Source organism: Anastrepha ludens, chromosome 3 (assembly GCF_028408465.1).
Source record: "Anastrepha ludens isolate Willacy chromosome 3, idAnaLude1.1, whole genome shotgun sequence".
Lineage (NCBI taxonomy): Eukaryota > Metazoa > Arthropoda > Insecta > Diptera > Tephritidae > Anastrepha > Anastrepha ludens.
Window position 1 is genome coordinate 6,972,980 of NC_071499.1, and position 12,845 is coordinate 6,985,824.

The window sequence follows — 12,845 nt, forward strand, 5'->3', positions numbered from 1 at the left end:
AACGATTCAAGAAAAATTTGTTGATTGGCGGCGTTTTTCACACTTGCAATTTGGTGTTGAAAATTGTAATAAAAAAAAAAAAAAACAATTGACATTTTAGTATCGCGTGGGAACAATGCTTTAATACAAATTCAAAACTACTTTTTTTTGTTTTGCTTTTCGCACACTTTCATTTTTTATTCTTCTCTTCTAACCATGTTTCGAATTTTTATGCCAAAAGAACAAAGATTAATACGCAAATTAAGAAAGAATAAATAAATCAAAAACAAAAGAATTGTAAACGATTTTACAATCAAATCGTCAAAACACATTTAGGAGGAACAACAATCCTTCGATTTATTTTGTTTTATTCTTTATCCAAAAAGGTAAGAAAATGCATTTGATTGTTTTTATGAATTTGATTTGTAAGCGTTTATGTTTTTTGTTTTGTTTTTAGGGGTTCATCTACTTTGCGACATCTTATCAAAATTGTATCAAATATTATGCTTATTTTTTCATATATTTTTGTTGTTGTTTGTATGTTTTGTAAACAGTAAATTTTGCTTCTAAATAACGATGCAACTTAGATGCAGCTGATCGAATGTAGGAGTGTTTTCAGTTAGTTGGTTGATTGGATGCTGTATATTGTATTTGTTGTGTTAAAGTAGTCGCTTCTGTTATAATCCTGCTGTTCTATACAAAAGACTGGCATCCTAGTCTTACCAGTCATCCTTGAACACTGTGCACCCAACTCCACTTCCAATTTACATATTTTCGAATTGATCCACACGACGCTTTGTGTTGCCTTTTCGTATTTCGCGCAATGTCTTGTACTTGTCACGACCTTGGCGCACATTCTCCCGATGAATCTTATCGTTTTGCGTCTCTTTCGTTTCATCTCGTGATTGTGCCAAGTCTTGCTTCAAGGCCTAAATGCATAAGGGGATTATTTTTTTTAGTAGAGATCTCAAAGCAACATGCAAAGTTTATTATGTCTAAACCCACCTTCAACTGATCATGCAGGCGCTCGTTGCGTTCGGCCAGTGTGCGTCTGTCCTCTATGGGGTCCTTGATATGTTCATCTGTGTCTAGATCGCGCGACACATCGCCGCCGCCATCACCATTCATGAGCTCTTCCTCATTCTCGTTTTCATCCTCTGCCACGTGATGATGCTGGGGTGTCGACGAAGCAGCCAAAAGCGCTGCGGCAGCTTCCGCCTAAACGGTCAAGTATAATTTTTTTTTTTAAATAAAAATAACAAAAACAAAAAAATCATATTGTTTGCTGGAAGAATGCTTTATTCGCAAAACGCAAATCGAGCTGACTGGCTTTAAAGTTTTCAATTTACTATTTTCCCTAAGAAAGTGCTAAGTACAGAGTACTTTTAAGCCGACACCTACTAAGGGACTGAAAAATTTGTGAGTTTCCGGGAGGTTTCCGCTCATGAGAAAAGTGTAAAAAAGTGAATAATAAGAATTTATGGTAATTGATAAAAAAAAGTGTTGATTTATGACGCGTGTCTGTTTTTTTTATTATTATTTTTTTTTGTCGGGACAACCTATAGACCTGCATTGTACTGCGCTCGGGTTCCCTTTTTAATTTTCTTTAAATCTACCCGACCTCCGAAGGAATTTGAGTAGATCTTGTGGTGCCAAGGAGCCAAGGTGATCGCTTCTTAACACATCAGCGCCAAAGACCTTAAGCCTTAAGCCTGATTCGAGCGAAGGCCGGGCAGACGGACAGAGAGTGGTCCGCCGTCTCATCCTCCTTTTCACAAGCTGGGCAGAGTACACTGTCTGAGATGCCTACCTTTTCCATGGGATTCGTCTATTTGAAAGTGGCTCGCCATCATTCCAACCAGCTGCCTACAGTCCCTTCGGCTTTATGACAGAAGGATCTGTGACAGTCGGTCGGACATGGCAGGTAACATCAGTTTGCCCTTCTGCAGGCTCGCTGAGCCTGCCACGCTCGCTTGTGGGTTGAAGTAACCCGTTTGATAACCGTGGCTTTGATGGCTGCAGAAGCGAGTGGCAGAACGGGCTCCGTGCCAAAGAAGTTGGCCTCAAAGCCCAATCTAGTTAAAGAGTAAGAGGAATCGTTACTCTTGATACCCACGTGTCCCGGAACCCATGTTAGCATCAGGATATTATGTCTACCGACATAGTTCAGCCTGGATTTACAGGACCCAAGTACCCCTGAAGTAGTTGGAGGGCTGTCTAAGGCCATGAGCGCAGTTTTGCTGTCGCTGCAGACACACTACAGATCTGCTTCTCCACCTGTTCTCCACAACAAAGTTCATTTCTTCTTGAACAGTGCACACCGAACAAGAGAGGTGTCCGTTAGGTGAGAGTAGACTGTACTAGAAGCGCTCTGCTTTTTCCGCAGCATATCGGAAGGGCTTCACACTTATTTAAAATGTTTTTCCTTTTTGATTATTGTTCACATGTTCACATACCTGTTTGCGTCTGGCTTCCTCCACTTCGTCTTGTAGACGTTTCGTCTCTTCATCCTTGGCGTTCACCTCGTCTTGAATGCGTTGTACTTCCATTTGTTTGGCCATGATCTCCTCTTCCAGCTTGGCCTTCTCGACTGCCTCCATATTCTTGGCCTCTTCAAGGCGCTGCAACATAGCTTGCAGTTCCTTCTGGCGCAGCTCCAATTCGTCCTTAGCTGCTTGCAATTGACGCAATTGCTCTTCCAGGCGACGTATCATCTCCTGTGCTTCCATCAGATCCTTCTGGGAACGTTCCATTTCCTCTTGCATTTGCTTCAGACGATCCTCATACTCTTGCTGCTTCTTCTCGGCACGTTCGCGTGCAGCCAGCGCCAACTGCAGTTTCTCGCTGAAATTGAAAATATACAAATTATTAATATAAAACCGCCAGTTCTGGTATTGCAACACCAACTCACCGCTCCTGCTGCTTGGCATTCTTCTCCTCACGCGCTTGCGCCTTCATCTGCTGTACATCGATTGTATCGGGTTTGCGGCGTCTCATGTACAGTTCGTGATTGCCCATGCACAATGCGAGAATTCGTTTGTTGATGCGAACACGTGGCGCAAAGAAGACAAAGTCGGGCGCCTTCTTGTCGATTGGCTTGATTATGAACTTTTTGTCCGAAAATGAAATGTTACGAATTTCCGACCAAGGGAAACCAATCTTCGGCGTCAGCTTGTCATCCTGTTCGTAGATGTTGAGGCCGAGCGCGTCCACGCCTAACCACAGATCGGTGCCCTTCTTGTTGCGGATTTCAAAGTAATTCACACCGTACATCTCCAGATCTTGCGCGATCTTCAAATATTCCATCATGGCGTCCTCGCGCAACATGCCGCGATGCTCCTTCCACCAGTTCATTATCGATTGCTCCCACTCGTCCTTGGACATTTTGTGTTGATCGATGACACGTTGTGGCAATAGGCGGTCATTGGCCAAAAAGCCGGTTGTATGCAGACCCTTGTTGTAGTCGCCGTGACGCGCTTGAACCGCATACGATGCTAACAGTACGGATGTTTCTGGTGGACAGTAAATTTCATCGGATAGTATGGCATTCTTCACTTGCAAATAGAATAGACGCAATGTAATGTCCTGAATGAGCTCCTCAGCTACATCTTCCGGATAAAATTTGGCGCGGAATCTGAACTGCAGGGGGTTCTCCTTCTTCACATCCTGGTTCAACACCTGCCGAAGGAAAGATGGTAACAAATATTAATTATTTATGCATACGAAGGCACATTTGGTTGGAAAATTAGTGAGAGTCCAGTAGATTAGTAAAACATTTACCCATGTTGAGAATGGCATTGATCCAGTCTATCGACACGCGATGCGATTTAAGGGTGCATTAGGCAGAATGAGAACAAGGTGACAAATAATTGTTTAATATTGCAAAAACACAATTTCAGTGAAGTTAAAAACAAAAAAAATATTGAAAATATTAAAAGGTATGAAAGGAGCAAATAAATAGGAAAACCGACACTAAGCACTACGATAAATTGGAGAATTCTATCGTACAATAAATTGGAAAAGGCATTTCAAATCATGTAATCACATAAAAAAAGAACAACACTTGGGGTCACATAAATTACTTTCATTTAGCTCGTTGTCTACATCCCAATTCAGTTCTAAAGCGGATTTCGAAAACTAGAGAGATCTGTATTTGCTTGCTACTGAAGATATGACGCATCGGTCTCAAATACGACAGGCTCACCATATCATCGGCATCATCGTCTTCGTCGCTAATGTCATTGCTGTGTTGGTGGCCATCCGTTGTTTTCTTATCCACATACTTCTTAACTCGCTTCAAATACTTTATGGTCTTTATGGCTGGCGACTCTGGCTGTGCGAAAGCCATTCGTGCATAGAAATATTGATTATTGTGCATTGTGGGAATATATTTTTAAATATGTAATAAAATTCAATATTATAACAAGAAATGTGTTGAATAAAATGGATTTCACTGTTGACTGATCATGCACGACAAAAATGGTACAATACGAGAAGCGAAATATATAGCGAATACTAAATTATCGAACTAAGGCAATGTCGGATGACTGTTGTGTCAAGTACGAAAGAAAAGTGCAGAAATGTGGTGCCGAATCATGGTGAAAAGATTTTTATAGGTGTGACCAAGATCTGACCATTAACCCAAGGATGATAGTTTACCAGGTTTGCTATTTTAGACCGTTATTCGGCTCTGAGCGAATTTGTGTTTACTAAGCTAAAGCTAAATTTTGTCAAACACAATACGAATGACGAAATTTTTTTTTGCACCACACCCAAAACGTAGAATCCAAAGTTCCCCTCAAACCCTTTTTTTCACCATACCCAACGAGCAAACCTGGTATCTATCATCCTTGGCTATTTAGCTATGGTGAAAAAGAAAATTTTGAGGGGAACTTTGGCTGCCACATCACTTGGGGACTCAGCAGCGGAATTCACCACGATCATTTCACATACATACATTCGCACACCCCTCCTCCAATCAGCCGTTGTTCAGACGGCAGCAAAATGTTATTGGTTGATTTTTTTCGTATATCACCAACCCAATCTCATTTTGTTTGTAAACACACCTCAAGTGAAACCAGCCCATCAACTGATTCTGTCAAATTTGCTCAGAGCCTAATAACGGTATGCTAAAGAGCTCAGTTTTGAAATCTTTTCACCAATGGCATTTTTTGTTGTCGTCTGAACATCATTGATTGGACGAGTGTGTGAATGAGTGGTAAATCTATCATCCTTGGAGCTGACTACATTTCCAGAATGAAGAAATTTGGAGCCTAATAACCGAACATTGAAGGTAATGAAAAAGTAGATGAACTGGCAAGAGGGGGATCTGCCAGGGATAACGTTCTTGCAGAATCGGTATTCATACCGCTGGGTGCAATCAAGAATACAATTTTCCGCAAAATACCTCCGAATCGTGGATTGTAGATGGAAAGACTTGACAGACATGCAAAATTAGCAAAACGTTATGGCCCAGCTACAGCCTCAAACACACGTCAACATTTAAAAACATGAAATGACGGGACGCCTGGAGACTCGCGGTAGTAATAACGGGCTTTTGGTCTGTCGGGGAACAAGCAGGTAAACTGGGCATCCTCACAGCCACTGCAAGAGTTGTAAACAACTAGAGAAAAAGGAAACGATTTTCCATTTCCTTTGTAAATGCCCTGCTTTATGGAAGGAGAGAATGTCAACCCTGGGTAAACCATTGTTCGAGAGTCTCGAACAACTGTCAGGTCTGTTAGTTGTCAACAACTTAATAAGGTTCTTAAACCGCACAGATTGGATATAGGCATGTTGTAAATAACCGTTAAACAATTTGTAGCGAGAATGTGGCAACAAAATGGTGTGGAAGCGCTAGTTGGATTCTGCATGAATCGCCACTTTAACTAACCTACGACCAACTATGACCGAAAGACTGGGAGTGCTGCATTCTGTTCGTAGCCCGAACTTCAACAGTCATACAGCCTTTCAGACCCCTGGAATGTTTTCAGGGAAGAGATTTACGCTGCAGCTAAAGAGCGAGAGAGTTGACACCCATCCAGCAGACAAGAACGGAATGCGCATTACATTTAGAACAATGTAATTATATAATAAATTTGGAACTAAAAAATAGTGATTCCCTTCGTACCGAGGAGGTAATGTAACAAAACTATAATTTTATCTATGATGTACCGCATAAATTACAATTTCCGTAAAGGTTGAATGTAATTTCAAATAATTGTACATTTCTCTTAAGGTACCGTTATATGTTGACGCTTTTATATCGCCTTCAAAACATTCGTGCTGCAAAATTACAGTGAAAAGCGTCACGTATTCACGCTGAAACTTGAAGCGGTGACAACGGTTTTCTAAACGACAATGAGCCCCGGATCGGAATTGCAGCGAGACTGGGGGTAACGGGTTGACGAGTGGTGATCAGCTGATCCAATTCCGTCGGAAAATTCGGTCCGTTAAACATAATTGCAATGAGCCTGTTTCGAACTGAGATTTTGTGGTTACAATAAAATTAATTTTGTGGAGAAATCTTTTTGTTTGCTATATTTGTAAAGCAACTCGTTGAAGCTCATTGTTACACAAAACAAACAACTTCTTTCTAAGTTATTGATAATTTGCAGGGTTTCTTGCGCAAATCAAATAGTATTTGTTTCTTATTTGCCTGCTGTTGCTTGTAAACAAATAAGTCACCCTTTATATTTTTTAGTAATTAAATAAGATTTTTTCTCACCAATAAAGATTTTTTCCTAAATAATTATTTTGCTTATTTCTTCGATTAATTCCTAGATTTAACATTACTTTAACGAAATCTGTTTGGTTTTTTAATTTCAGAGAACCCAGTTCAGAGAAATAGTGGTCACCACAAAACGTCTCTTTTGAGGAGCTCCCGGAGCTCAGCTATAGCTCCTTTCCAAATAAATATTTTTACTAATACTAAGCCTTAAAATACAGTTATTGTAAAAGATAACATAAAACGTGGACAAATTTTTAGATCAATAAATTTAAAAGTTTTCTCAGAAAAAATTCTGGAAAATTCGCTTTTTTCGGCCATCTAACTGTATATAACCCCTTAAAAAAATATTGGTTCCAAGTCTTGCAAATATTTATTTAACCGTTAAAAACTTTACGACTTAAGACAAACGACACTTCCTACACCTTGTGAATCACCTAACAATTCAAACAGTAAAATATTATTTTTCAATTAGAGAATCAATCAGAAAATGAAATATTAGTGAATGAATCACATAACACATTGAAATTGTTCAGTTGAATATTCATTCGTTGAATATTTTTAAATAATGACGTTTAATTGATTTGCCATATAATTCATTCTTTGGACACAGAATAATGCATTATTTTTCTAGGGCATGTCGCGTCATAGCAATAATTGTTTTTATTTTTTTGCTTTTAATTACCTACTCGCTTCTCATGCATGCGCTTTTCGGCTGGGCAGTTCAACTAACTAGAACTCACACGAGAGTCGAAACTACGTCATCGGAATCTACGTCAACACTGATTTTATCTGGCCCTAGGCCTATCAATTCAGCAGCGTTTCCCAGCAGCTAATATTTTCAATGCTAGCGATAGGTAATGATTAAAGAAACTTTGCGGAACCGGAACGACCGAATTTGAGTTCAACAAAGAAATGTCACTTCAGCAACATTACCCAAAACTGTATTGGGGAATATTTTATGGTATTACAACAACAAAGAACTTTGCTCTCAAAGATGAATCACTGTCTACTGGTTTCCGAAAAAAAAAAAAAAAAAAAAAAAAAAAAACAGAAAAATGAATATTCCTTTTGGGCGAATAGTTGAATACGTCGATCTCGGTGTTCTGCTGATAATCATATAATAAGGATTTGGCCAATTTGTTAGAAATAGCATCCAGTAAAAACCGATTCACATCTGGCCACCAGAAGGACCTCGTAAACTTTCAACCGTTTTTAAGAAAAATATAAAAACTCGCTCGATTGCCTGCATATTGCAATCTAAGTTCAGCGCTAAAAAATACTAGCTTATGTGGTCCGACAGGTCATTTATTTAACCGTTAACATGATAAATGAAGCAAGACTACTCGGTTATACATTCGGGCAGCGTACCTTCGATTAAAATTTAATTTCTAATTAAAAACATTACAACATTAAAATAATTTTAATATTGAAACGGGGCCACCTTTGGTGTTACGATATGCTGCATATGGGGGGCGGTGTAATTCAACGGAGAGTCTCTCAACAAATGCCAATTTGAGCTAAGTAGGCAATCGAGAAGTAAAGTCATATTTTAACCAACAAAGGAACACTATACCAATCTCTGATCATGGCCGTCCTATTGAATGGCGGAGAAGCATGGACAACGAAAACATCCGATGAGGCGGTCCCGGCAGTCTTCGGAGAAATGGATCTTTGCAAGTACGCGGCTGCATGGTAATGCATACGACACAATACAACGAATAAAGTTCCAGCAGCTCTGGCATCCCCCAGTGTGGGTTAGAAACACTGGTTGGAATATTCCAGGGAAAAACAGTGCCAGCAGCTTTGCTGACTAGGTCATGTCTCTTTAGGACCACTCTGTGTTGGTGAAGGACTTGGCATCACTTGGTGTTTCTAACCGAACTGGGTCTGGATGAGGTACTGTGATGAGTAGAGGGCACAAAATACCATGCGGTCGAAGTGCAAAACTCAAAGTAATCTATTTATCTAACCACCACTGGTTAGCACAAGGAGAAAACAACAGGCGGTCTTTGTGTAAACCAGTAAAAATCGCTCAGGCAATTATTGTATCAACAAAAAAAAGTCACGGGGACGTTTCTGATAACAAACCAACGGTGACCGCCTTAGTGGCCTTTGAAGCGGTCATCTACAAGAACGTTTTTTTTTATTATTCTAGGACCTAACATTTTTTTGCGAGTTATTTCAATGGCTCGTTTCATTAGACGAGTTTGTATAAAAAATAAAAAAAAGAAACATCAAATAAAAATCTTTAAGAATTTTAACAACAAAATTTCCATTTCTTACCTTTTTGTAAAGTTTAATCCATGTGGAATCACCCTTTGAGTCGGTGTATTGTAGGCCAAAGAACCAGACCTCACGCAGGCCAATTGTCTTGACGACCTGATCGAAGAGCTGTTTGCCGGTGGTCGTGTGTTGTATGGCAAACTCCAGCTCGGCGTCCATGGTGGTGACGCGTACATTTAGCTGCAAAAGAACGAAAAAACAGGAATAACAGTTAAGAAAAAAATTCATTTCATAATCGAAAATCAGCAGAATAAATTAAAAAAGAAATGGAAAACACCTTACATTGCGTGAAAATTTAAGAGGTGGGGTAAAATTGAGAAAGCGAGGATGGCCTGCACTGATTGGCAGCTTGGCGGAAAGGAATTCACAAATATCATTAAATGCTTGAAAATAGCTGCCATAAACAGCGGTGGGCGGAATAAGCGGATGGGCGGGTTAGCGATAAATTGGCAATTGGGGTTTTATTTTTATTTTGCTATTGTTGTTGCGATTATGCAACGGCATTTAATTTGCGTGTTGTACATGCATCGATTGATCAGTGTTGATTTTATTTTATTTCTTTTTTTATATCTATTTTACAATCCGCTATCGATTGTTTTGTCACTGCTACGGGTAAGTATTTACGAACAGCTCATCAAATTAAAGTCAAAGAGCCAACGATAAATATAGGAATCTTCGTATGGTACGATTGCGGCATAGTGGGGTTCGCGAAACAGGTGCCACTTTTATACCTGCATGCATGCACAAAGTTGCATATGTGCATAGGTATATATTTAGTAGGTAAATGAGCGCCTGCAAAGACAGAGAGGCATTAGAAAGTTGCGAGCGTCGGGCGAGTGTCACGCTTACTTGCACGTGATGTCACACTCACACAAGCGCACATGCATGCGACCCATACACGACAATCGAATGTAAACACACTGAAAAAAACGCAAAAAAAATACAGCTAACATGCAATCGCTGGGGAAGAGGGGGGGCAATTGGCAAAAGTAGACAGTGCCCACTGCCTTACGCTCTTTATTAGCAATCGGACGGCAGTCAACAAAAATGTTTGCACTCAGGTCGATTTGCATGTTTGTATGCGCATACACAACTACAAAGGTACCTAAGCAGGTTCAAATAGCAAATCAACGCACGCGTTACAGGCGTTTATCAGCTGCTAGCGTTGTAGCATGTGACGAACGCTTTGGGATTTCACGGTGCTTACATGACCGCTTTACGGGTACTTTTTTCTTTTAGGTATGCAAAGTTTGCATAACCCAGCGAAAACAGGTTCCAGCATCAATGAAAAAAATGGAGAAGTGCGTTAAAATTAATTTATAGCCCTCGATGAGTGGCATGGGGTAGTGCAGTGCAGTGCAGTGCTAGTGCATTAACGTTGAGGGGGGTTTTCGAAATGGAATTAAGGTATCTAAGAACTATCGTCCTTTTTTGTATAATAATTTAAAACAAATTCGAGATTTTTATTCTACTATATAAATATTTCAAAGCCGCTCTGCATTTCTCTCTCCCTCTCTATCTCTCCTCTCACTCAAATATCGTTCATCCCATCCCCCATTTCGCCACTGCCCCATTTCGAGATCATATGTCAGTCAACACGGTTCACATTTCTCAACCAATGTAAAATATTTGCATATTAGCCTATGTCCGTCACCTCTCCGCTAGTTAGACAAAGAAAAAGTACTGGCTCTCACATTGTTCGTTATTTATTTCTCTGCGAGCGTCTAATTTTCAGTTGGACGTGCAACAAACGTGCGAATGTTCAATCCAATTAACGTTTCTGGGTTAATGCATTCAGCGTCCAACGCATAGAAATGTGTGCAAAACACATAAGTTGGATAGGTAAGTATGAGACATATTTGCATGTACATATTTATGTGACTGTTAATTGTGATATGCACCCTGCAGAAAATTAAATAAATTTACTCAAAGCTACGTGGAGTGATAACTGAAGCAATACATGTACATATGTATCTACATAAGGGAGCATCACTCTCCATACAAACAAAAAAATCGGTACTGTTTTTTCATCAAAATTATTAAATTTTTTATATTATATTTTCAGATTTCCGCCAAAATATTTCCAAAAAATATTAAGATTTCCGCGAGTTGGACCGACATGAAAATACCTCCAAAAATCTAGTTTTTATAATTAAATTAGTTTTCAAAAATATATTTTCGAAGAAGAATTAAAGACTAAAAGGTTTTAATAAAATATTTAAAAAGATTTGTCAACGTAATCAAAATGAGATTTTTGATGCTATTTTTGACTTTTTTCGGATGGTAGGTTTAAGGAAAACTTGAATACCTTATCCAAATCTCGACCGATTTTGATTTCTTAAGTATTATTGAAAAGGCTCTTCTATCGTCTGAAGTGAGTTTTTTGAATAAAAAAAAAAACTATTGTATATTTTTGTAAATAAAAAAAAACAATATTTTTTTAAATAAAAACAAACCATACTTTTTAAATAAAATAAAACAATATTTTTTTAAATAATTTTATTTATAAAACAAAATATTTTTTGAGATATTTTCACAACGGCCCATAGGGAACAACAGCATTATTAGGCACCCCAATGTCTTTCAAAAACGCACGTAAATGTTGTTTTTAAAATAAAAGATGTAAAAATTTAGTTTCTATCAAGTTTCACTATTTTTTTTTTTTTTCAAAATACGGTTCTTATCAATTATATGCGAAAAATGTTCACCCTAAGCACATCTATAGCTAAGACCCGCCAAACAATCGATTCATGAATGCCTAACGTTGAAAACGTTGAGCTTCGATGTGGAAGTTTGTTCAGCAACACTTTGCGCTGCTTCTTAACAGAACGTCCAGTTTTTGGTCGTCCAACCTAGAAAATCCTCGACAGAACCAGTTTCTTGAAATTTGTTCACCAAAGTTTGAAGTGTCAACTGATTCCACCAAAAACAATCACAAATTTTGCGATATGTTGTTCTTAAAGATCGACCTTTTTCATAATAAGTGGCAATAATTTTATTGAATTGCTCTATCGGGTAAAATCTTACATTTGCCTACTTGACAAAAGTCCAAGATGCCAAAAAAATCACCGTCTGAATGTTTTCTACTACCGCTCAAATTTTTCTCCACTATCACAGAGTTACAGGTGCTACTTCCTTCTTTCACCAATTGCTTTCTGTTATAAATCAGCTTTAAATTTTCATATTTACTAAAAGAATTTTTAAGATATTAGGTAATAAAAATATAAGTTGGTGGTAACAAAAAGGTAACCAAAGTAACAGTAAAGTTCATACTAGATTTTGTTCAAATAAGTGGCTATTTCGGTTACGCCCCTTTTGTTGGATATTGATGTCATAGTAAAAGCAAATCGCAACATGTTAAGTGTTTTCGACATCACTTGCATTTCATCAAACTAATCAACACTCCTTGCAAGTATCTTAAAAACTATTGGTCATTCTTTCCTATTGGGTACTAAGAAAGCTTTAAAAGAGTGGAGGTGATGAAGCACTTTGAATATAAGTATTGCATACATTGTGAATATACGCCGGACGGGTCGTTTTTGGCAGTCAAATGGCAGAATGCCATGGATATCTGTCAGCAGAGAAATTCAATAAATCACAGGATTAAAAATGAAAGAAGAAAAAAAAAACACGTATAGTATACAAACAATGTCTTCAAATATTAAATTATTTTTCGACAACAAAAAAGATGTTACCGGTCATATCTTTATTTGTTTGTCTCATATAAAACATATGGTAATGTATTTTATGATTGTGCAATTGCAATTATAGGTATATGCCCGAAAGTATACAAAATTATAAAAGCAAATATTGACTATTTTCTTTTGAATTTTTTTTTTAATTATTTTTTTAT

The 12,845-nt window shown here is 38.3% G+C and overlaps 1 protein-coding gene across 4 annotated transcripts in view; it reads right to left on the reverse strand.

Moving 5' to 3' along the window:
- Positions 1-272: 272 nt before the first annotated feature.
- Positions 273-12,845, reverse strand: part of LOC128856960 (moesin/ezrin/radixin homolog 1) — a 97,075-nt gene continuing 84,502 nt past the window's right edge. For 3 of the 4 annotated variants that reach the window (XM_054092436.1, XM_054092437.1, XM_054092438.1), the window contains exons 3-7: positions 8,993-9,172; positions 2,891-3,657; positions 2,436-2,823; positions 985-1,197; positions 273-908 (exon numbers count right to left, since the gene is read on the reverse strand). In XM_054092436.1, coding sequence (XP_053948411.1) covers positions 744-908; positions 985-1,197; positions 2,436-2,823; positions 2,891-3,657; positions 8,993-9,172 — 1,713 coding nt within the window. In that variant the 3' untranslated portion in view covers positions 273-743. Of the gene's footprint in view, positions 909-984; positions 1,198-2,435; positions 2,824-2,890; positions 3,658-3,759; positions 3,787-4,183; positions 4,313-8,992; positions 9,173-12,845 lie in introns of all 4 variants that reach the window. The other variant, XM_054092439.1, reaches the window with a different exon arrangement.